The sequence below is a fragment of the Chrysemys picta genome, chromosome 2, assembly GCF_011386835.1.
Source record: "Chrysemys picta bellii isolate R12L10 chromosome 2, ASM1138683v2, whole genome shotgun sequence".
Lineage (NCBI taxonomy): Eukaryota > Metazoa > Chordata > Testudines > Emydidae > Chrysemys > Chrysemys picta.
This window is the reverse complement of record NC_088792.1, coordinates 187,913,755-187,939,129: the sequence shown is the minus strand read 5'-3', so window position 1 is coordinate 187,939,129 and position 25,375 is coordinate 187,913,755. Positions and strand designations below refer to the sequence as shown.

Below are 25,375 nucleotides of genomic sequence, written 5' to 3'. Positions count from 1 at the left end.
CCCTATTGTGTTCTCAGTTATATTGCATTTTTACTGACTCCTGCTTTTGCCATAGGTAACCATAAATTAAATCATCATAAGAAATTAAATATGAGTTTTCTACACCTGAGTTTTAGGTACAATTGTCTATGCATCAACAACCATAAAGGTTTGTGGTGAACTTTGGAAGTTAGGACACTGAAATACACAAAATGCCTGGAAGGGCTCAAGTCAATGTCTTTGAATAATTACATCATGGTGCCACTTTTGGTTTGTTTGTTTGTTTTTCAAAGTGTGGCAGACTCAGGGCTTGTCTTCACTACCCGTCTGGATCGACGGGTAGAAATCGATCTCTCGGGGACCGAATTATCGCGTCTCGTCGGGATGCAACAATCGATCCCCGAATCGACGCGCGTACTCCACCAGCCCAGGTAGGAGTAAGAGCCATCGATGGGGGAGCCGCAGCGGTCGATTTGCCGCTGTCCTCACAGCGGGGTAAGTCGGATCGGATACGTCGAATTCAGCTACGCTATTCGCGTAGCTGAATTTTTGCATATCTTAAATCGATCCGCCCCCTCCCCCAGTGTAGACCTAGCCTCAGGGACGCGCGCAGGAATAAAAATGTGATGGCTTTTGGAGGGGCACGTTCTGTGCCCCTGCCGCGCCCCTTGGGCTTAAGGAGTTCGCCCTTCCCCTGGGGCCAGAGGAGTTCTGTGTCCCTACCAATTATTTGGGGGACTGTGCCTCTGCTTACTCCCCCTTGTGCACACCCCTGGGCAGAATGTAACAGTTGTGTCCATACTATTAGTTTTTGCAGAATATTACCACTCCATACATTCTCACAAAGTGGATTTTCTGGCATTAAAATCAGCAGTAGCACACAAACTACAAGCCTATTTCTATGGAATAGAGTTTCAGGTCAGACTGGATAAAAGACAACTAGCTATTAGCTACTGTTAAGTGGATGCTACTGGACATCGATTATTAGCTGCCTTAACATCTATATGTGTTTACCTTTCTGTCAGCATCCTTGTCAGACAATCAGTGGCCCCAGTGGCTTGTGAGTATGACACCATCTTCAACACATTAAGAAGAAAGATGTGTTTTGAAGTACTTTCTAATGGCACAGCTATGTGCTAACAGCCTTGCTTGGATACAAAACCCCCTGCTGCAAGTCCAGCTTCAGCCAGAGTGTTAGGGCCCACCTCCATCATAAGAAGATGGTCTGGTTTATTTCAGTTACACAAACTTGGATTTCTAACTGGAAAAATTAGTTACAAACTATGTCACTAGGTATTTATTGTTTTCTGATGTTTGAAGAAGCCACACTACTTGTAGATCTTGTTTTCTGAGCATCAGACAATAGAACATCTTCATAGGTATCACAGTGCTCATCTTAAGTATTCTAGCCAGCTGAAAAAAATAGAGAAAGTGAGAAGACTAGCTTCCAATGTAATATACTGAAGTGACCAACCTACCCAGGCCCAATACGACTCCAGTGAGAGCAGAAGAATTGTCTCCTGGAAAAAACAGTGCTCATCTAATACTTGGGAAACAAAATTATTAAGTGATGGAGGCTCATCCTTATCTCATCAAGGAAAAATTCAGCAACCTGCAGGTCTGAGCACAGCCAGATGAAAGTAGTTGACCCTGTAAGACCTTATACCAGATTTATTTTCTAGCAGAACTTTAATATCTGCGAAAGAGAATGAGGAATCTGTTCCTTAGTCAAAGAGACACTGTTCAATAAGCAGAGCCAATCTCAGAAAGAATTCCATTCAACCGCAGGTCACCCCCATCAGAGATTGCATCATTTATTGGTGAACTGGAGGAAAAGGAAGAGGAGTGCTTTTATCCTAGGGAGTGGCAGAATTCCTTATTACAAATCCCACCTGTTGATGGAACCTCACTGCATGATGAGATCTTTGGCATGAGGCAGATGTGACATTGCACTCTATATGATTTTATGAAAGTATGCTGATGAGTATGAATATAATGTAACTGGAATATGTTTCCTGCAAAAGGTCTCTTGTAAGCTATCATTACAAAGCTTACAATCTACTGAGTGTGGTCATCCTATTTGTATAAATGTATCACTCTTGTATCTGAAACTAGAAATATAAAATATAACTCTGTAATTATGCAAAGTGTGGACCATTAATGGTGATTTGGAATCTTGATGGCGCCCATCAACCAGGACAATTGTCTGTAGATGGCTCTGTTTTACTTGTGAGTCTTCCTGTATACGTGTGTGCTGGCAAGTGGGTAATGAAGTCTTACAGTGACATGTGATCATGTCACCTGAACTGGAATCCATCTTTACACCTGGTGTTTTTCCATTGGGGGGGGGGAACCCAGAGGGACAAAGGATTCCCGCCTTATGCAAAAGATATATAAGTGGGTGGAACAGAGGAAAGGGGGAGCCATCATTAGAAATCCCCTAGCTACTACCTGAGCTGGAACAAGGGCTGTACCAGGGGAAAGAATTGTGCCCAGACTAGGAAGGCATCCACTCTGTGAAAGCAACGTATTGAAACATCTCTGAGGGTGAGATTTTATCTGTATTCAGTTTTATTACTGTATTATACTTAGATTTGTGTGTTTTATTTTATTTTACTTGGTAATTCACTTTGTTCTGTCTGTTACTACTTGGAACCACTTAAATCCTACTTTCTGTATTTAATAAAATCACTTTTTACTTATTAATTAACCCAGAGTATGTATTAATACCTGGGGGGGGGCAAACAGCTGTGCATATCTCTCTATCAGTATTATAGAGGGCGAACAATTTATGAGTTTACTCTGTATATGCTATATACAGGGTAAAACGGATTTATTTGGGGTTTAGACCCCATTGGGAGTTGGGCATCTGTGTGTTAAAGACAGGAACACTTCTGTAAGTTGCTTAAGTCTGCAGCTTTGGGACCGCAGGGACATGCTGGCCGCTGTTTCCCTCAGCTCCCACTGGCCAGGAACAGTGAACCGTGGCCACTGGGAGCTGTGGGCGGCCATGCAAATGTAAACAAAATGTCTGGCGGCCCGCCAGCAGATTACCCTGACGGGTCGCAAGAAGCCCGCGGGGCATAGGTTGCCCACCACTGCTTTGCATAGACCTTTGTTCTATAAATAGCTGTTAAAAGACATAAATTAGGCCCCAGTCCTGCAATGGGATCTAAACATACTCCTGACAGAAGCCCATTAAAGCCAGTGGGTACAAGAGTCAGCCCACATGAATCCAAAAGGCAAGATCAGGACCTTAGTTAACTCATTACTCTGAATTTTTATATACTTCTTATGGGACTATGCTTCAGATGGATTCTTTATAATAGCATGGATGGTAGGCTGCTGCAGGACACTGAGGGTATGTCTTCATTGTATTGTAAATCCAGGTTTGTAGGATCCACACCTATGGACTCAGTATTTCCAAGCCTGCACTTCAGTGTCCACAGTGCATTGCAAACCTGGGTTTACAGGTGCTAAAGCTAAGTCTCACAACTATGCCAACATGTCCATACTGCACTATGCAGACCCAAGTCAGACCTTCTGCCTCTGGAAGCATATCCCAGGCTTGCTAGCACCTTCACCAGCTGTAACCTCCCCAATGCCTTAGTTCAGGGTGTGTTGTGGGAAAACTTGTCTGTCCATCCCGCAGCACTTGAATGGAAGTTGTCTTAGCCCACAAAGACATCCAGCCAGCCATTTCTGGGTCTGCATACTTCCAGCAACGGGAGCCACCAACATGGATCCAGCACCCCTGGAAGAACTTGTGCAGTTCGTCCCTTGAATCCTATTTCAGGAGTCAAGCAGAGCATACCTGAGATGCTTGTGGACGTGTAGGCAGCAGTTTTTGGCTTATCAAAGGCAACTCTTGGAGGGTGATACAGACTTGTCAAATGCCAGCTGGTTGATGCTGCTTAAGCCTGTTTCCATAACCACATATTATGTAGACTGGCACTTTTGGAGCACGGTCACGAGCTCATCCTGGTGGGATTGCATTGTCATGTAGACCTGGGTTGAGCAGCAGTGGTTCCAGACTTTCACATTGTGAAAGTGAAATGAATTATATTAAAGAAATAGAATGAATTAAAGAATGCTGTATGTATCTTTAAGTAGAAATGCTGCAAGCCAGGGGGCAGGAAAGCAGACATTAACTGCTTAATGAATTGCCCCACTTAAGGGCAATTGGTGAAGCATTAGCCTTAGATCGATAAGAGTTAATAAGGAAGCAGGATATGCATATTGTGCCCTATGCAAATTTTACAATTTTGCTCTCTCTGTCCCTTTGTTTAGTTCGCACCCTTTTATCTGTATAAATAAGACTGTTTGAATCTTGCATGGGGGCTCACATTATCTGAATGTATTAGCAGAGTGCTGTGCTAATAAAACAGAGTGGTCTGACAAACTATGAGTCCTGAGTCTAACTTTGACAACATGAAGAAGCAAACTTTCTTGGAGCTTTGTGAGCAGCTTGCCTCAACCCTGTAGCATCAGGATACACGCATGAGGGTGGTCATGCTAGTTCAGAAGCAGATTGCTGTAGCCATCTGGAAGCCAGCTATCCCCCACTGTTACAGGTCCATGGCTAACTTGGTTTTGGCAAGTTCACTGTTGGGATTATGGTGATGGACGCTTGTGAAGTGTCAGGATTGTGATTTACTTAAAGGTGGTGGGAATAAACAATGTCCATCAAATAACTGCTGTTTTTTGAGAGAATGGGCTTTCCAAACTGCATCAGGGCCATTGATGGGACTCATGTGTCCATGGTTGGCCTTCTGCAAGAAACTTGAGTACAAAAAACAAAAAAGCTACGTACTCCATCATTATGCAAGCCCTGATCAACCAGAGTGGCAGGTTCATGGACACTAATGTGGGATGTACTAGCAAGGTGCGTGATGCCAGGGTTTTCCAAAGTTCCGGACTTCACCTTCATAGACAAGCTGGGACATTATTTCCACTGAAGGCTATTGTTATAAATGGAGTCATTGTCCCCACTGTTATTCTAGGGGACCCCGCTTACGCTTTTTGCCATGGCTTATGAAACTTAACCTTGATTTCAGAGGACCTGGCAAAAGAAGGTTCAGCTCCACACTCAGTAGTTGTAGGATGGGGATGGAATGTGTGTGTAGCAGATTGAAATCCCGGTGGAGATGCTTACAGAACCATTTGGATGCCAGTGTCATCAGTCAAGTATCAGAGGGGTAGCCGTGTTAGTCTGAATCTGTAAAAAGCAACAGAGGGTCCTGTGGCACCTTTGAGACTAACAGAAGTATTGGGAGCATAAGCTTTCGTGGGTAAGAACCTCACTTCTTCAGATGCAAGTAATGGAAATCTCCAGAGGCAGGTATAAATCAGTGTGGAGATAACGAGGTTAGTTCAATCAGGGAGGGTGAGGTGCTCTGCTAGCAGTTGAGGTGTGAACACCAAGGGAGGAGAAACTGCTTCTGTAGTTGGATAGCCATTCACAGTCTTTGTTTAATCCTGATCTGATGGTGTCAAATTTGCAAATGAACTGGAGCTCAGCAGTTTCTCTTTGGAGTCTGGTCCTGAAGTTTTTTAGCTGTAAGATGGCTACCTTTACATCTGCTATTGTGTGGCCAGGGAGGTTGAAGTGTTCTCCTACAGGTTTTTGTATCATCAGTGTCATCAGTGTTGACCACATTATTATTGCATGCTGTAGTCTGCATAGTGTCCACGAGGACAAAGGTGAGTCATTTTGCCTAGACTGGATTCAAGACACTGCTGAACTTCTAGACCAGTACACACAGTCAGAAAGTGCCCTTGTCATTACTGTTGCACAATCCATACACACAACCAAAATCAGGGATGCTTTGTGCGCCCCCATCATGGGTTTGCATGCTGCAATGGGTGTGGGGGAATTAAATAATATATGTGCGTATATGTACAGAAATATGAATGAATAGCAGTATTTGTAATTATGCCATAGTTATCCTGTGGATATAGGCCAAATCCGGAAGGCGGCTTTTATGATTTTATATTATGCATTTTGTATATTCAGGCCATGTACCTCATCATGCAGTTTATGCTGTACTGTGATATGTATGAAAAATTTTATGCAGTTTATAAAAACTGGCCATACACAAACACACAACTTAATTGTGTGACATGTTTTGAAATTAATGTGGTGGAGGTTATGCATGTTATTTAAACTTGTCATGTACTTCAAAGCACAGCTTATGAATTACTGTGATGAAGTTCCTCTGAAATAAATGTAATAAACTGCAATTATACTTTGTGTGCACATGGAATGCTTTATTTGTAAACAATCATGTAACAGAAACTCTCAATGTTAAAAACCTGATAGGCAGACCAGCTGCCAGCAAAACTTACAACACAACAAACAAAAATAGTGCAAAATCCAGGGAATAGTGGATGTGAGGAAACGCAATGCACACCAGTGCAAAACACTCAAGTTCTGTTCAGTGCCACCCAATAACTGTAACTATTTCTTTATGTCCACTGTCTCTTCTCCTTGCCCCTTCTAGGCCGCTGCTAGACTAGAATGGAGAACTGCAGGGGATACATCTGGAGATTCCAACTATACAGTTCCCAACCCCAGTATTGTCTAAAGAGAGCATGGTCTGCAGGACATGATAGCATTGAGGTGACTCAGGGCGTGGGGCTGGAGGAGGTGTTGCAGCTGGAGCAGCAGGACCTGGAGCCTGCAGTCTTGTTATCATGAGCACCATTATCCTCTCATACAGTTCTTTTTGATGTACTCTATCATCCTCCCTCAACTTGTGTTCCTGCTCCAAAAGCGCTTCTGCCAATCTCTCTTCACACTGTCCAGCCTCTCTCTTTCCACCTGTCCTGCATCTTTTTCTTGCTGGTATTCCAGCTGCTGGTTTGCCTTCTGTTGAATCTCACCCATTTCTTCATCTCAGATCCGTTTCCTCCTTACCCACTGCATCACAGTTCACACCCTAAGGCTCCTGTTTGTCTCTGTGTGCGCTGTAGAAGTGGAAGGGCCTGGTAAGGCAAATGAAAGAACAAGCTATTGTTTGAGCATGAGAAAAAAATTACATTGCAACTGCTACACAGTGAGTGACCAACTCAAGGTCAAAAGATGCTACTTTTTATCACTGGGTTTTATGTTTTTTCACACACAACATTTCTTGGCTCAGAGTCCTGTGAGCTCTACTCAGCAGGACTTCAAACATCATGGTAAAATGCACTTTACAAATTCCCTTTAAATTATTTATAAATTCTCACTATTTTCCCCACTCACTATGTTTCACTACCGATGGTTTTACTATCTTTCAGGCAAGAGAACATTATAGTTCTGGAGATTCCTTACTGGTAGCATGAATTTCTGTTCCAAGTCATTGGAAGCAAGCCATCCGCCTATGCGAAAGACCTTTTATATGCAGTGGTGTTGTAGTCCCAGGATATTAAAAAGACAAGGTGGATGAGGAATTATCTTAGCTTCTGTTGAAGCTGGTACAATAAAAGATTTTACCTCACCCATCTTGTCTCTTAAAAGACCTTTTTAGATGTTTGGGATTGACCAGCACATCTCCAAATGGAGGGGCTCGTGAGCTACAGAGGCAGACCTAATAAATATGCTCTGCACCAAAATCTCAACAGCCACCTGAAGTTCATACTATGTGAGACAAATCAGCCAGGAGTGGCTTAAAATCCATGGGAAAATCAACTGTGATTAATCTCTGAGCAAAAGTATTGCCAAGCTTAAAATTAACAAAGGTATTGTCAGTGTTAGGCCTCAAACTTCCGCTTTGCAAAGGTAAAAAGGGCACGCTTTGCAGAAGGAAGCTAAGGCCTGGTCTACACTACGACTTTAATTCGGATTTATCAGCTTTAATTCGAATTAACCCTGTAACCGTCCACACAACGACGCTATTTAATTCGATGTAAAGGGCCCTTTAAATCGATTTCTGTACTCCACCCCAACGAGCGGAGTAGCGCCAAAATCGATTTTAGCAATTCGAATTAGGGTTAGTGTGGCCGCAATTCGATGGTATTGGCCTCCGGGAGCTATCCCACAGTGCATCATTGTGACCGCTCTGGACAGCAATCTGAACTCGGATGCACTGGCCAGGTAGACAGGAAAAGCCCCGCGAACATTTGAACTTCATTTCCTGTTTGCCCAGCGTGGAGAGCACAGGTGACCACAGATACCTCATCAGCACAGGTAACCATGCAGGCTGATAATCGAAAAAGAGCACCAGCATGGACCGTGAGGGAGGTACTGGATCTGATCGCTGTATGGGGAGAGGATTCAGTGCTTGCAGAACTTCGTTCTAAAAGATGAAATGCAAAAACTTTTGAAAAAATTTCCAAGGGCATGATGGAGAGAGGCCACAATAGGGACTCTGAGCAGTGCCGCGTGAAGGTCAAGGAGCTCAGACAAGCCTATCAAAAAACAAAGGAGGCAAACGGTCGCTCCGGGTCAGAGCCGCGGACATGCCGCTACTACGCCGAGCTGCATGCAATTCTAGGGGGGGCTGCCACCACTACCCCACCTTTGTTCGTGGATTCTGGGTCGGGGATAGTCTCGACGCCTGAGGATTCTGCCGATGGGGTAGAGGAGGAGGAGGAGGAGGAGGAGGATGAGCTTGCAGAGAGCACACAGCACTCCCTTCTCCCCAACAGCCAGGATCTTTTTATCACCCCGACTGAAGTACCCTCCCAAGCCAGTACCCAAGACTCTGACCCCATGGAAGGGACCTCAGGTGAGTTTACCTTTTAAAATATAAAACTTGTTTTAAAAGCAAACGGTTTTTAATGATTACTTTGCCTGACTTTGCATTCGCGGTCAGTTCAGCTACTGGAAAAGTCTGTAGCTACTGGAAAAGTCTGTTAACGTGTCTGGGGATGGAGCGGAAATCCTCCAGGGACATCTCAATGAAGCTCTCCTGGAGGTACTCCAAAAGCCTTGCCAGAAGGTTTCTGGGCAGTGCATCTTTATTCCCTCCTCCATGGTAGGACACTTGACCACGCCATGCTTGCAGCAAGTAATCTGGTATCATTGCCTGACAAAGCCTGGCAGCGTATGGTCCCGGTGTTTGCTGGCATTCAAGCAACATCCGTTCTTTATCTTGTTGTGTAATCCTCAGGAGAGTGATATCACTCCTGGTAACCTGGTTGAAATACGGGAACTTAATTAAGGGGACAGAGGTGGCCGTTCCTACTGGGCTGTTTGCCTGTGGCGGAAAATAAATCCTTCCCTGCAGTTAGCCAAGCGCAGATGGGAAATTGGCCCTGAGTTTTTCGCGTTTGGCTAGCAGGGATCTTCCCTGTTACCAGCCACGCGGTGGGGGGAGGGTACCGTGATCATCCCAGAGAATTCATGGCGAGGGGGGGGGGGGCGGCGGCGGGGGGGGGGTAGTTTGGTGCCTGCAGGGATCTTCCCTGATACCAGCCACGCGGTGGGGGGAGGGTACTGTGATCATCCCAGAGAATTCATGGCGAGGGGGGGGGCGGCGGCGGGGGGGGGGGTAGTTTGGTGCCTGCAGGGATCTTCCCTGATACCAGCCACGCGGTGGGGGGAGGGGTACCGTGATCATCCCAGAGAATTCATGGCGAGGGGGGGGGTTAGTTTGTTTTCTGGTGCTGCTGAATGTTAACAGAAAAACCGCAGCACTCTACTTGCCTGAAGGGGCCCAGACAAGCCCCACCACACTGCCCCCCCCCCCAACTGGCTGAGATTGGCCAGGCTTCTGCAGCACTCTACAAGCTATGCTTGGTATGTGGGAAAGCACGGCGCAGAAGCTTACCATGGCCGCATGCAAGCCGAATTCTGTTGCCCAGACCTGTGATCTCTAGCAGCAAAGCCACAGGCACTCAGCATTAAGAGGCAAAATGCGACCTTGCACAGAAATCACATGTGCTATGTAATGTGAACAGTGTTGGTCACCGTGAAAGAGTATAAGCATTGTTCTGCAAAATGTAGCTTTTAAAACAATTCTCTCTTTTTTCCCCTCCCTACAGCAGCTGCAAATTCCTCAAGCCTCCCTCCTCCATCCCGAAGGTTATCACAGATAAGGCGTCGTAAGAAGAAGACGCGAGACGAGATGTTTTCTGAAATTATGCAATCCAGCAGGAGTGACAGAGCTCATCTGAATGAGTGGAAGGAAACAGTTTCAAAGTATAGGAAAGAAGTCAGTGAACGTGAGGACAGGAGGGACCAACGTGAGGAGAGGAGAGACGATCGAGATGAGAGATGGCGACAGGAAGACCAGAGGATGAAGGATGCAACGCTGGGGCTGCTCCGGTGTCTGGTGGAGGTTCAGGAACGGCTGCTGGAAAACAGACTGCTGCTTCAGCCCCTGTTCCACCCTCCCCCCTCCCCATGTTCCGTATCCTCCTCACCCAGACGTGTAATAACGCGGGGGGGGAGGCTCCGTACACCTTCCCATTCCACCCCAGTAGACAGCCCAAGCAAAAGGCTGTCATTTTTTTAACCTTTTCTTTGTGGCTTTTTCCTTCCCAGCAATCCTCCTCCCAAATACCACCCGGGTTCCCTCCCTCTTTTTCTAATCTATTAATAAAGAATAAAGGATTTTTAAATGATAGTGACTTTATTTGGTTTGAAAGAAAGCTGGGGGAAGGGGCAGGGTGGGTTCCTTACAGAAAATCAGTCAATAAAGGGGGCGGGTTTTCATGAAGGAGAAACAAACAGATATTTCACACTGTAGCCTGGCCAGTCATGAAACTGGTTTTTAAAGCTTCTCTGATGCACACCGCTTCCTGGTGTGATCTTCTAATCGCCCTGGTGTCTGGCTGCGCGTAATCAGCAGCCAGGCGATTTGCCTCAGCCTCCCACCCCGCCATAAAGGTCTCCCCCTTACTTTCACAGAGATTGTGGAGCACACAGCAAGCAGAAATAACAATGGGGAGATTTCTTTGGCTGAGGTCAGAGCGAGTCAATAATGATCTCCAGCGGCCTTTTAAACGGCCAAATGCACATTCTACCACCATTCTGCACTTGCTTAGCCTGTAGTTAAACAGCTCCTGACTCCTGTCCAGGCTGCCTGTGTATGGCTTCATGAGCCATGGCATTAAGGGGTAGGCTGGGTCCCCAAGAATAACTATGGGCATTTCAACATCCCCAACGGTTATTTTCTGGTCCGGAAAGTAAGTCCCTTGCTGCAGCCCTTTAAACAGAGTAATGTTCCTGAAGACGCGAGCGTCATGAACCCTTCCCGCCCAGCCCGCGTTGATGTTGGTGAAACGTCCCTTGTGATCCACAAGTGCTTGCAGCACCATGGAAAAGTACCCCTTGCGGTTTATGTACTCGGTGGCTTGGTGCTCCGGTGCCAAGATAGGGATATGGGTTCCGTCTATTGCCCCACCACAGTTAGGGAATCCCATTGCAGCAAAACCATCCACTATAGCCTGCACATTTCCCAGAGTCACAAACTTTCGTAGCAGCACCTGAGTGATTGCTTTGGCTACTTGCATCACAGCAGCCCCCACAGTAGATTTGCCCACTCCAAATTGATTCCCGACTGACCGGTAGCTGTCTGGTGTTGCAAGCTTCCACAGGGCTATCGCCACGCGCTTCTCAACTGTGAGGGCTGCTCTCATCTTGGTATTCTGGCGTTTCAGGGCAGGGGACAGCAAGTCACAAAGTTCCATGAAAGTGCCCTTACGCATGCGAAAGTTCCGCAGCCACTGGGAATCGTCCCAGACCTGCAACACTATGCGGTCCCACCAGTCTGTGCTTGTTTCCCTTGCCCAGAATCGGCGTTCCATGGATAGAATCTGCCCCATTAACAATATGATCTCCAAAGCACCGGGGCCCGTGGTTTCACAGAATTCTGTGTCCGTGTCCGTGTCCATGTCCTCATCATGCTTGTCGCTGCGCTGCCGCCGCCGCTGCCTCCTCTCCTCGTTTTTCTGGTCCTGGCTGAGCATAAACTCCACGAGAACGCGCGAGGTGTTTACAATATTCATGAGTGCTGTCTTGACCTCAGCGGGCTCCATGCTTGCCGTGGTATGGAGTCTGCAGTGTTCACCCACCCAGGAAAAAAGGCGCGAAAATGGTTGTCTGCCGTCCGTTGCTTTCATGCAGGGAGGGAGGGAGGGAGGAAGTGAGGCTGTACCCAGAACCACCTGCGACGATGTTTTTTGTCCCATCAGGCACTGGGATCTTAACCCACAATCCCAATGGGCGCGGGAGACTGCGGGAACTATGGGATAGCTATGGAATTGCTACCCACAGTGCAACGGTGCAGAAATCGACGCTAGCCCCGGTACTTGGACGCACACCACCGAATTAATGTGCTAGTGTGGCCGCACTCATTTCGACTTTATACAACCTGTTTCTCAAATCCGAATTATCTAAATTCGGATTAATCCCGTAGTGTAGACATACCCTAAGACTTGTGGTCAAAACGCGCTGCAACCAGATAACACATTCTATCTCCTATAAAAGGAGATAAGTTGTGCCCCCGGGCACAGGTACTACATATTACAGGTACATACAGGTACTACACATTACCCGCTTGGGACAGTTGGACTGAACGCATGGACTATACAAACACCCTTCTGCCTGACAGAGTTTGGAATACTTGGGTGACTCAGGACAATCTGGCATGGCTGGTTTATACTGTGCAGCATACTGACAGGGAAGGCAATGTAAGGCATTTCATTTTATTGCCCCAGCACATCATGTAGACATAGTCATTGATTTCATTTGGAATTGTAGTTACTCAGGACCTCAGAAAATCAAGCCCCTACTTCATTATTTGGTTATTACTCTGCTGAATGTTTTAGCCTCAGTGTGGATTACTGCAGACGTTCTCAACCTTTTTCTTTCTGAGCCCTCTCCAACATGCAATAAAAACTCTATGGCCTACCTGTGTCACAACAACTGTTTTTCTTCATATAAAAGTCAGGGACACGTTAAGGGATAGGAAGCAGGGCAGTTGCTCGGGCCCCACGTCACAGGGGGCACCGCAAAGTATTTACCTGACAGAATCTCTGAAGGCTGCAAAACCTGATGAGCCAGAGGTTTCAAATGATAAATGGGAGGAGTGCCTGAAATTCCACTGTGGAGGATAATCTCATTAATTCATTATGCTGAGCAAATAACAAAGGTAAATTCAACAGTTCAGTTACCATCTAATTAAGTTCACACCCTTTTGCAATGTTCAAGCCACTTCCTACGGAGATTATCTTCTTCCTTGTTGTCTCAAGTAAAATAAAATGTCTCCTTTCAAAGGCATGACCTGCCCCCCCGCACAATTTTTTTTTAAATGGATTTTTTAAGTGTTTTGTTGTACTTCACTTTTTTATGCTGCTTTGTATTAGCAGGAAATTGATTTAATAACTCAGATGGCTGGTTTACTTGGATGTAATTCACAGATTTAAAATGACTGTAGTTTATATCCAATGCTATTTTATTTAATTTTGTAATTTTGCCAGCTTCATTTTTAAAATATTGTAATAATGTCCTAAATATCCACCTTCATATTTAGAGTCTTGATTAAATAGGAGGGGGCTCTTTGCAAAATATTTTGGCCTATCTTTTTAAACATTTGAATTTAACACTGATAAAGACATAAATGTACTTCATTAGGAAACATTCCAGCTGACATCAGTAATGGAATGCAGAGTCTTTTTAACACTCATTTTTAAAGTCATTTGACATTAAAAAGTTCAGCAAGATACTTTTTCTTTTTGTGTGTGTGAGTGTGTCTGTTGGCAGTCCACTGCCAGCGTTGGTGATCAAGCAACATCTAAATCTCATGCATTGTGTTTATTCACTGTGTATGTGTGTGTGTCAGAGACAAAGAATTGGGCAGTGTCTCCAAGGTATTTGTCAACGTTTGCATGTTTGTCCAGGGTGTCTGACATTTTTCCTGTGTGGGGGTGAAAATGTTTGTAAGGGTGTGTCCTGTGTGTCCATTTCCCAGAGGTTAGGGCTAGGGGGACCATCAGATCATCTAGTCTGACTCTGACCTCTTATGTATGTCAGTGAGCTGGTGTGTTGTTTGGTAGTGTCCCTGGGGCAAGCAGTGTACCCAGTGGTGGAGGTTGGTGTGGCAGGGTGTGTCTGGCTGCGCATAGCTGGCAGTCTGTCAGCAGGTGAAGTGAGAAGTGCGGGAAGGAAGGGCTTTGCGGGGGTGGCCCGCTGCGCTGCGGGCATTGCGGCGCTGACAAGAAACCCAGGTCCCTCGAGGAAGCGGTGACCTCTTTTTACGCGCGTCTCTCTCTGCCCGGGCCGGCTCCTGCTCAGCGCCTCTTGGCGCGCTAGGGAGGCGGGAGCTGGGAGCGGGTCCGGGCTTCTCTCGCAGGCGGCCGCCGAAGGAGGAGGGAGGAGTAGGAGAGAGGGGCCGGCGCGGGGGCAAGGCGGCAGCTGGCGAAGGATGGCAGACAACGACCCGCGGAGCGCGCAGGAACTCTCGCAGTTCGTGAGTGCGGGTCCCAGCAGGGCGGGCCGGGCGCAGGGGGGTCACAGCCCGGGAGCCGCCCTGCCACACGCTGGCTGCCGCTCTCCCGACTCTCCCTCTCTGGGGAACACGGTCACTGTCAGTAACCCAGAGAAGCGGCTACAGGGAGGGAGGAGATGCCGGTTCCTCTGCAAAGCCCCAGGACACTGCCGAGTCCGGTAACAGTAGTGGCAGCTCCTTCCTAGCGCCCCACGGCTAGGGGGCAATAGCTCTGCCCCACGCTGGATTCTCACCTTTTGGAGTCAGTGGCATAAACCGGAGTTTCCCCAACAAGAGGGGGGTGATAGAAGAATGTTCTTTGTAAACCGCAGCAGCTAGTCAGGCTAGTTCAGCTTATCAGGCGTTTAGACAAGGAAACAGGTAAGGTTCAGTCCCAGTCTGCAGCTCTTACTGAGACACCACCGGAAAATGTAAAGCGCTGGAAAGTTTGTTACCCAAGTTGTGTTTACACTTAAAGTTTCCTTAACTAATCTTGTTATTTGGCCCTCTGTGCCTGTTTTCCCACTTCTCAAATGAAGATAATGCTGTTTCACTTCCTCTGTAAACCCTTGAGATCTAGGGATGAAAAGAGCAATTACTAATATAATATAATCCTAACAAACAGTATGGTAATAGGTTTCAGAGTAGCAGCCATAGACATATAGTCTATATGCATCCGAAGAAGTGGGCTGTAGCCCACGAAAGCTTATGCTCTAATAAATTTGTTAGTCTCTAAGGTGCCACAAGTACTCCTGTTCTTTTTTTAGTATGGTAATATTGTATTAAGAGCTGGTGTACACTGGCAGCGCTTTAAGTGGCTTGTGTGGTCACATCCCTAAAAAACCCGCCTCCACGAGGGGCGCAGCTCCCAGCGCTGGTGCACTGTCTACACCGGCGCTTTACAGGGCTGAAATTTGCTTCACTCAGGGAGGTGTTTTTTCACACCCCTGAGCAAGAAAGTTGCAGCGCTGTAAATTGCCAGTGTAGACAAGCCCTTAGTGGGACTTCACATTTATAGTGCCTACCGTCCCAGGAGTTCAATATGCTTTACAAACATATCAGAGGGGTAGCCGTGTTAGTCTGTATCCACAGAAACAATGAGGAGTCCAGTGGCACCTTAAAGACTAACAGATTTATTTAGGCATAAGCTTTTATGGGTAAAAAACCTCACTTCTTTAGATGCATGGAGTGAAAATTACAGATACGGACATAAATATACTGACACATAAAGAGAAGGGAGTTACCTTACAAGTGGAGAACCAGTGTTGACAAGGCCAATTCAATGAGGGTAGATGTGGTCCACTCCCAATAATTGATGAGGAGCTGTCAATACCAAGAGAGGGAAAATTGCGTTTGTAGTGAGCCAGCCACTCCCAGTCCCTATTCAAGCCCAAATTAATGGTGTTAAGTTTGCAAATTAACTGTAGCTCTGCAGTTTCTCTTTGAAGTCTGTTTTTGAAGTTTTTTTGTTGAAGGATGGCGACTTTTAAATCTGTTATTGAATGTCCAGGGAGATTGAAGTGTTCTCCTACTGGCTTTTGTATGTTACTATTCCTGATGTCTGATTTGTGTCCATTCTTTTAAGTAGAGACTGTCTGGGTTGGTCAACATACATGGCAGAGGGGCATTGCTGGCACATGATGGCATATATCACATTAGTAGATGTGCAGGTGCAGGTGAGTGAGCCCCCGCTGATGTGATTGGGTCCTCTGATGGTGTCGCTAGAGTAGATATGGGGACAGAGTAGGCAATGGTGTTTGTTACAGGTATTGGTTCCTAGGTTAGTGTTTCTGTGGTGTGGTGTATAGTTGCTGGTGAATATTTGCTTCAGGTTGGGGGGCTGTCTGTAAGAGATGACTGGCCTGCCTCCCAAGGTCTGTGAGAGTGAGGGATCATTTTCCAGGATAGGTTGTCGATCGTTGATGATGTGCTGGAGAGGTTTTAGCTGTGGGGCTGTACAAGATGGCCAGTGGTGTTGTTATTTTCCTTTTTGGGCCTGTCTTGTAGTAGGTGACTTCTGGGTCCCCATCTCGCTCTGTCAATCTATTTCCTCACTTCCGCAGGTGCCTGCATCTGTAATTTTCACTCCATGTATCTGAAGAAGTGGGTTTTTTTACCCACAAAAGCTTATGCTCAAATAAATCTGTTAGTCTTTAAGGTGCCACCAGACTCCTCATTGTTTTTACAAACATAGTTAGCCTCACAACACCCATGTGAGAGAGGTATCCCCATTTTGCATACAGGAAACAAACACAATGAGATATAATTGTGCAGGAGGCAAAGAAAATATATTCAACTTTTAATTACTTGATTCATCATCGGTTGGGAGTGGGTACATGAGTGATACCTTCAGTCTGTGTGATTGTGCCTCAGGATGATCTTCTTACTAATTAGATTGCTAGTTACAGCTCCTCTAAGCCAATCTGGAAAAGAATAGTTGTATTTGTTCTTTCATGTGTTCATACATAGAATCATAGAATATTAGGATTGGAAGAGACCTCAGGAGGTCATCTAGTCCAATCCCCTGCTCAAAGCAGGACCAATGCCAACTAAATCATCCCAGCCAGGACTTTGTCGAGCCGGGCCTTAAAAACCTCTAAGGATGGAGATTCCACCACCTCCCTAGGTAACCCATTCCAGTGCTTCACCATCCTCCTAGTGAAATAGTGTTTCCTAATATCCAACCTAGACCTCCCCCACTGCAATTTGAGACCATTGTTCTTGTTCTGTCATCTGCCACCACTGAAAACAGCCAAGCTCCATCCTCTTTGGAACCCCCCTTCAGATAGTTGAAGGCTGCTATCAGATCCCCCCTCACTCTTCTCTTCTGCAGACTAAATAACCCCCGTTCCCTCAGCCTCTCCTCGTAAGTCATGTGCCCCAGCACCCTAATCATTTTCGTTACCTTCCGCTGGACTCTCTCCAATTTGTCAACATCGCTTCTGTAACAGGGGGACCAAAACTAGACACAATACTTCAGGTGTAGCCTCACCAGTGCCAAATAGTGGGGAATAATCACTTCCCTCGATCTGCTGGCAGTGCTCCTACTAGTACAGCCCAATATGCCGTTGGCCTTCTTGGCAACAAGGGCACACTGCTGACTCATATCCAGCTTCTTGTCCACTGTAATCCCCAGGTCCTTTTCTGCAGAACTGCTGCTTAGCCCGTCGGTCCCTAGCCTGTAGTGGTACATGGGATTCTTCCGTTCTAAGTGCAGGACTCTGCACTTATCCTTGTTGTACCTCATCAGATTTCTTTTGGCCCAATCCTCCAATTTGTCTAGAACACTCTGCACCCTATCCCTACCCTCCAGCGTATCTACCTCTCACTCCAGCTTAGCGTCATCTGCGAACTTGCTGAGGGTACAATTCATCCCATCATCCAGATCATTAATAAAGAGACATCAGTAAGAGCCAATGAACTTCTTAGCCATGCATCTTTCACACACTGCTTTTCTAATTTGATTTTCCTTCTATTTCATCACAGTATTGTTAGTGAAATTATCACACCATGTTTTATTTTTCACAGAACAGAAAGTGCTTCTGAAGTGTCAAGACAGTATATTCTTTGCTGATTTGGGTGGATGTTTTAATTAAATAGTTATTTTTTACAGGCAGAAAACCTACTACAGCAACTGCAGGAGAACTTTCAAGCTTTGACTGAAAAGTTAACTCTGAGAAATATCCTTTTTTATTATTCTGTATGTTACTAGATTAATAGAGCAAGTTCAGTAGGATTTTAAATAAGCTTATATAAAAAACACTAACTATTTCACCTGGTTGGTTTATCTGATATTTTACTTTGAGAAATCAAGATCTGGATACACTTACACTTCAATTTGGTATTCAGAAAGATCCTGAATACAATTAACTACCCATTTATACAGAAATCCAAATTGTACCCTAGTTAAATATTTTAGCTTTCCTAAGAAGAATGCTGATATTTTATGGTAAAGACTAGCCAGTGTACAGCAGTTTTTGCTGAGGGAAATCTATAAGAAAAGGTGGTAAGTTGTCTGCAATATCCTGAAGGCCAGGTACAATCACCTCGGCAAGAACCGTGAAAGAGGAAAAAGAGAGGTCTATAAGAACTGCTTTTTAAATTAGTGTATCATGCATAACAAATAGAAAGTACAGACAAACTTTCTTTTAGCCTTCCATGTATAGGGAAAGGAGAATTGGACCCAAAGAGAGAGAAGCTGAGAACAAAAAGGGCTCTGAGGTCTCGCTCACTAATTAACAATACAGAAACTGGGTCACATATCTGGAAACTTGTTACAGCTTATCTTGTGCAGCAACCAACTTCCTATTTTATTCCCTCCCTGCTCCCCCCCACCACATTTTTGTAATTCAGCTTCTGTGTACATTTTGATTGCATATTTATGTTGTTCATGGTTGACCTTACAGGTAGCATTAGTAGATGCAGCTGTAATTCACTATGGCCTCCTAGGTAATAGGGTGTTATACAGCATAATTTCTCTCTTTCAGAGCAACTTCTTGAGGCACATTTCTCACAAAAAAAACAGTCTGGTAGGAAGAAAGCTGTTCTAACTCCACTGAGTAGGTAGGCATTCAAGTAAGCATTCAAAACACTCACTGAGCACGGCCCTTTTCAGATACTATAAGACTATTATTGCAATACAATTTTGTAACATTCCTTCCAGCTTCAATTTTACATGAGATAGATGAACAGTGAATGGGTATGATATGGAGACATCTGGAAGAGGAACTTCTGACTGGTAAACATTTCATAGAAGTGAAAGTCAGCAAAACCGTACTCTTTTTATACATAACAATGTTCTCTTTAACTTTTTACTGAAAGAAATGGGTGAACGTATTGATGACCTTGAAAAGCATGTCACTGACCTAATGGCACAGGCTGGGACAGAAAATACCAATGAGGATCTGATGGTGAGAGTTACTCTGTAAAACAAAGTTGTGTATAGTTATGCTGTAAGCTGCTTCCACACTACTGGGGAGGAAGGCCTGGTGCCCACGTTCTCCATCCCTTTTAAAGGTGGGCATGTGAGTTACAGTTTGTGACTATGAAGGTTGGAATGGAAGGAATCTGTCCTCCCACTCTAGCGTCTCTCTTATATCAAGCTCATTAAGGGTCCATTAAGAATTGTCTGCATTGTCTGAACCAGTTGTCAAACTTCACTAGTAGACAAAGTCCTGGTGCAGACAAGGCTTAACACAGATGAAAGATTGTCTCTAAATCACAGAGAGCATTATTTAGAGAAATTAAGTTTTTGGTGCTTTGTTTAACAATGAAGGCTTCCTATGCATTACATCTTTACATTTGGTCTGGATACCTGAAGCTCCACTAAAATGCCAAAAATAAATGCTGTGGAGTGCATATATTCCCTCAATGGGAACTGCACACCCAGATCCACAATGTATTCTAATAGACTATCACCTTGTAGATTCAGTTTAATATTAAGCATTTAAATTGAATATCTCATAAGTAACAGTTTGAGACTAACTCAGAAAGAGAACTTATGTAAGTTTACACTACGTATTTTCAAATCCTGAACTCGTTTTAGCAAATTTCTAAGGTGACATCCCAAGAACACGGAGCAAAGTTAATGCCTAAAATTGCCTTAGTTTAGGCTCCCATTATATCCTGAATTGTAGTGTATGGGGGGTAGGGGTGGAGTCAACCATATTGTAATTTTGCATCCTGACAGAAGATTAGCACCTGATTTTCAAATATCGTTAAAATACTTTGCCATGTAAGTCTGCATTTATTTGGAATCTAAATTGTATTTAAAAAAAGGCTGAGGTCATTTTTAATAATTTGATATGCCTGGGATTTGATTCTGCTAACAGCATGCACTGTAGCAAGGATCGGCAACCTTTGGCACATGGCCCATCAGGGAAAACCGCTGGTGGGCTGGGACGGTTTGTTTACCTGCAGCATCTGCAGGTTCGGCTAATCGCAGCTCTCACTGGCCACGGTTCGCCGTTCCAGGCTAACGGGGGCTGTGGGAAGCGGCAGCCAGCACATCCCTCAGCCCACGCCGCTTCCTGCAGCCCCCGTTAGCCTGGAACGGCGAACCATAGCCAGTGGAAGTTGCGATTGGCCGAACCAGCGGACGCCGCAGGTAAACAAACCATCCTGGGCCGCCAGCGGATTTCCAACGGGCCGTGTGCCAAAGGTTGCCGATCCCTGCACTATAGCATGCTGCATTTTTAAACTATTTATTTTTCAGTTAGTTGTATATAAAATTAACAGGAAAAATTAAGACTTTATCACATACCTGAACTATCACAATGACCCTAATTTGTAACTAAAGAATGATGAACCAATGAATGGTGCCTAGATCTCTGGACAGAAGCCAGAGAAATAAAAATAAAATTTAAAAAACTAACACCAATCAGCATACTTCATAGTTATATAGTTGTCTCACTTTAATTGTCCTGGAAAATATCACCAAATACTACTTCTATTACCACGATTTTCCTTTAACCCATCTGAAAAAAAATCCCTGAATTTAAGATAAATGAGTTGATTTTTGTGATTTAAAGGAACCCATATTAAACAGAGCAAGGAAGTGCAGTAAACCATTATGTGCAATATATTCTTCTGTCACTTCTGATGCCTAATTTCTATGGAAAAACAAAATATTTCATAACATTGAAACCACCATCTCAAATCTTAAATTAAGATGTTAATTGTACAAGAATGCTCCTATTATATTGAACCATATTAATGAATTGAATAAGCCAATAACTTTTTTTTTTTTTTGGCATAGCACTGAAAATGAGAACATACTGATCAAGAAATACAGACTGATTCTGTATTACATTCTATTGAGAAAGAGGAAGAATGTCATTTACAAACAGGATGTGTATTTCTACAAAATTCAAGTGAAAATACCGCACATTGTAAAGGACTTCAAAGGGTAAAATTTTTAGTCTTGCACCATGACTGAAAACTATAACATCTATTAATATTTCAATCACAAAGAATAGCTCCAGTGAAAGAAAAGTATATAATCAAATTATGTCATACAAGATATGAAGTCTCCATTTTTTATTACTGATCCAATAAAGGAGGAAAGATGAGTTATGACCATCAGACTAATGACACATTTTACTTAAGATTGCCACAGAAGAAACATTATCTTATCAAGAGATAAGACTAAATTTGTATACAATATTCATTGCAAAAATCCAAAAATATATATAATGAATCTGCCCAGCCATGTAATTTTTAAAATGATAAAGATTAAATAAAAAGCTATTCATTTTCAAAATAAATGTTTACATTTGTTTCAGAATTTCCTGGTTTTTGAGTTTAATAGTCCCAAAATAACTGAATCCTGTTGTGGCAATGTATTTCCACACTTGCAATAGTGTATGTGTATGAACCCACATTATTTTATCACTCTCTTAGATTCAGTGTGCGCACGAGCTCTCTCTCTCTCTCAGAATATGTACCCATACTATTAATGCTGAAATATAAGATTTTTATCTTTTTATCTGCGTGATATAGTCTACTTTGGTGCATAGACTATATTTACACTACAAACTAGGACTGTGATTCCTCTGCTTGAATATGCACGCTTTCACTAACTCTCATCAAGCTAGTGAAAATATAAGTAGCAGTGTAGCCATATTAGCATGGGTAGCAGCACCTATTGGTTCAGGAGGGTTTGTACTAAGCACGGCTAAGCCGTGCCTCTGCTGCCATTACCCATGCTACCATGGCTACATGGCTATTTATACTCACGCTAGTTCAGTGAGAGCTACCATGAGTATGCGTACATAAGCAGGAGAATCGCACCCCTAGCTTGTAGTGTAGACATTAGCCAAAGATGCATCTTGTATTCAGAGGTGTGTAAGTACAGATGAATTTCCAAGTTGCTTTTTCAAAGTTATACACAGAAAAGGACTGTGCACTTAAATAGAGCCCTCAGTTCTGTCTTGCTACATACCTCTTTTCAAAACCCCACCAAAATAGTGCATACCAACATTGAGGTATGCATACATCTCACCATACAATTTGTAGTAGGAAAACACAGCTTACCCAAATACTTTCCCCAGCATGAGGGGTTGAGCTCAGAAAGGATCCCATTTTGAATATAGGATAGGTTTTGGAACATGAGATAATGCTATCATACATGTACTTAACAAGATAGACTCGACAGAATACATTAAAGAAAACTAATGAACTTCAAGGATATAAGACTCCAAAAGGATACTATTACCAGGTAACATCTTGCTGGAAATTGAATTTAATGGCATTTGAACACATCTTTTACGGGGTACAAAACAAAGGTATGAGTAGGTAAATAATATTGTTTAGAAAAATGCTACTTTATTTGTAATCCAGAAGCATTTACTATGCACCGAGCATTGTTCACACAAGGAAAGACTGTCCCTATCCCAAAGAATTTACAGTCTAGGAAATAATTTCCCAATTAAGATATTTACAGTGCAGTTTATATCTGCCTTTTCTTGAATGCACCCAAAATTAACTCTAGTAAAGGAAACAAACAGGAAAAGACCAATGAAGAGAAGCAAGTTAATCATTCTCAACAATAGTGTTTCAGGGAGGAGTGCACACTTAAAACTACTATGGATCTTGTTTCTTCACCCCACCTCCCTTCCGCTGGCTTGAGACAAAAAGCAGGAATGCAGTAGTACAGGAATCAGTCTTCCAAAAGTGGAACACTAGAATAAAGCAGTTATTTCTGAGGGCTTCTTTAAAGTAGAAAAGTTGCATCAATCTAAGAATCTATTTAAAAAAAATATCAACCTAGTTAAACAAGTTCTAATCCCTAACAGACACATGTAAACCAGTTTCATTGTCACATAAATCTGTTTGCGCTTTGTTAATACCAAAACAAGCTGGAATTATTTAAGCATGGATTACACAGGTTTAAGCAAGGGAGGAGTTTCACCTCAGTCTAACTAGATCTATTTAAAACACTATCTCACTCCTGCTATATGGACAAGAAAAGGCTAAGCTAAATAAGCATACTAAACCACTGATCAACTAAGCATCTACCCCTCTCCTGCATCAACTGGTCAAGCCAGTTCTATTTAGTGTAGCAGGAAGAACAAACAAAAATAAAATGATTAACTGCTTTTCAGCTGTTAAATTGTTAAAATTAGTTTCTCAACTATTTAGTGAAAGGCAGAGTCCAGGATGGACCCTGAGAGTCAGTGAACAGTTGACCAGGCTTTAAAAAACCTTGTAGCCCCTGCTAGTGCATGTTTATCTTTGACATTACCTGGGACACTTCTCTTTCCCTTTATAATGCAAGTGCCTTACTTCATTGTATCTAAGAAATTATAAAATTTAATGAGCAGCATCAGTTGTGAACTCTCCCACCAGCCTAATCAAGTTTTGCAGATCTTTCCAACTATATGGATGCCTGAAAACCCCCATTCTTGAAACCACTTCAGAATCTTCATACCCATGCTCCAGATTATTGGAAGCATTTCTGCCAGGTTGCTTCAGCCTTTCTGGGAGTTCCCAACAAACCTAAAAGAGCAATAAGACACCCCCATCCTGTAATGGTCTTTCCCCTAAGCCTGTGGTTTTCAAGGGTCACGGAATGTCAGGCACTGGGTCGTAGCAGCTCTGCTCAGCACTGCCAACCGGGCCATTAAGTCTGGTCAGTGCTGCTGCCTGGCTAAGGCAGGCTATTCCCTACCTGTTCTGACACCGTGCTGCACCCTGGAAGAGAACCAGCAGTAAGTCCAGCTCCTAGGCAGGGGGAGATGTGGGATACCATACGCTGCCCCTGCCCCAAGCACCAGCTCTGCACTCCCATTGGCTGGTGGGGGGGCGGTGCCTGCAGGTGAGAGCCGCACAGAGCTGTTTGTGCGCCTCTCTCTGCCTAGGAACCGGACCTGCTGCTGGCTGCTTCTGGAGTGCAGCGCGGTCCGCAGTGCCAGGACAGGCAGGAAGCCTGCCTTAGCACCCCCGCTGACCGGGAGCCACCTGAGGTAACCCTGTGGCCCAATCCCCTGCCCCAACCCTGAGCCCCTTTCTGCACCCCAAACTCAGCCCCACCCCAGCCCCTGCACCCCCAGCCCAGAGCCTTGACCCCTCCTGCATCCCAGCCCTGAGCCCCCACAAACCCTGAACCCCTCATCACACCCCAACCCTCTGCCCAAGCCCTGAGCCCGTCCCATGCCCCAACCCCCTCATCCCCAGTTCCATTGGGTTGCAAGCATCAACAATTTTCTTCAACTGAGTCGCCAGGAAAAATGTTTGAAAACTACTGGCCTAGGTAGAGTGACTCTCAGTGGAATGGTGTCATATGGGAGAGATGCTCCTAAACTATATTTGGTTGAAGATTAAGTATGTTGTTCTTAGGACCCCAATGAGAAAGCACAGAATCTCTAGTTAGTACAAACAAGGTAAGAGGCAAAAGGATGGTGAACTAGAAGTGTGCCCGTGGGCTATATGCAATGGTCTAACAGAGTTTTAGTCCAATTTGTAAATGTATCCGAGGATAGGCGAATGAGAAAAAAAGATTTATGATGAGGGTGAAATTAGCCAGGGATACCAGGAAAAAGTTATGGATGTTTATGGAACCTGAACTATGAACTTCTTTAGTTCCAATTTTAATAAAAACAAATTTTATATTTTAAATTATTGAGATAACATATATAAGTCTTAGGCATTTTCTTAATATAAAAGGTGATTTGTTTTTTAAAATAATCTTCATGTAGATGAATCACTACAAGCACAGAGAGTGGGGCGGGGACTCCTGTAGTGCTGCTTCTAAGATGCCCAATAGTCTTGGCCCTGGATCCCTGTTCATACAGTGCTTGTAAAATTAGGACTTTTCATATAATTTTTAATATTTTGTATAGCACCTAGAAATACATTTTTACATAGCAAACAATGAATCATTCACCATAGTTAAGTACAGCCATATGCACTAGTTCTTGGGGATCAGGGAATGCAACAAATTCAGAGTTACTAGAATACCAGTTCAACCTGCATTTCTC

At 44.2% G+C, this 25,375-nt stretch overlaps 2 protein-coding genes across 2 annotated transcripts in view; one reads left to right on the top strand and one right to left on the bottom strand.

Moving 5' to 3' along the window:
- Positions 1-10,519: 10,519 nt before the first annotated feature.
- The window catches only part of LOC135981658 (uncharacterized), a 70,483-nt gene continuing 55,627 nt past the window's right edge, over positions 10,520-25,375 (bottom strand). Inside the window, exon 4 of the mRNA XM_065585109.1 lies at positions 10,520-12,338. Coding sequence (XP_065441181.1) covers positions 10,645-12,099 — 1,455 coding nt within the window. The 5' untranslated portion in view covers positions 12,100-12,338 and the 3' untranslated portion in view covers positions 10,520-10,644. The remainder of the gene's footprint in view (positions 12,339-25,375) is intronic.
- On the top strand, positions 13,703-21,661 carry HSBP1L1 (heat shock factor binding protein 1 like 1). The gene is made up of 4 exons (XM_024102147.3): positions 13,703-14,378; positions 18,010-18,076; positions 19,212-19,306; positions 21,154-21,661. Exons 1-4 carry the CDS (start codon positions 14,334-14,336, stop codon positions 21,157-21,159), a joined length of 213 nt encoding a protein of 70 aa, XP_023957915.1. The 5' UTR covers positions 13,703-14,333; the 3' UTR covers positions 21,160-21,661.

Coding starts and splice junctions, on each gene's coding strand:
- HSBP1L1 (XM_024102147.3), top strand. CDS start 14,334: ATGGCAGACAACGACCCGCGGAGCGCGCAGGAACTCTCGCAGTTC. Junction 14,379..18,009: donor CGCAGGAACTCTCGCAGTTC/GTGAGTGCGGGT, acceptor TATTTTTTACAG/GCAGAAAACCTACTACAGCA. Junction 18,077..19,211: donor TGAAAAGTTAACTCTGAGAA/ATATCCTTTTTT, acceptor TTAACTTTTTAC/TGAAAGAAATGGGTGAACGT.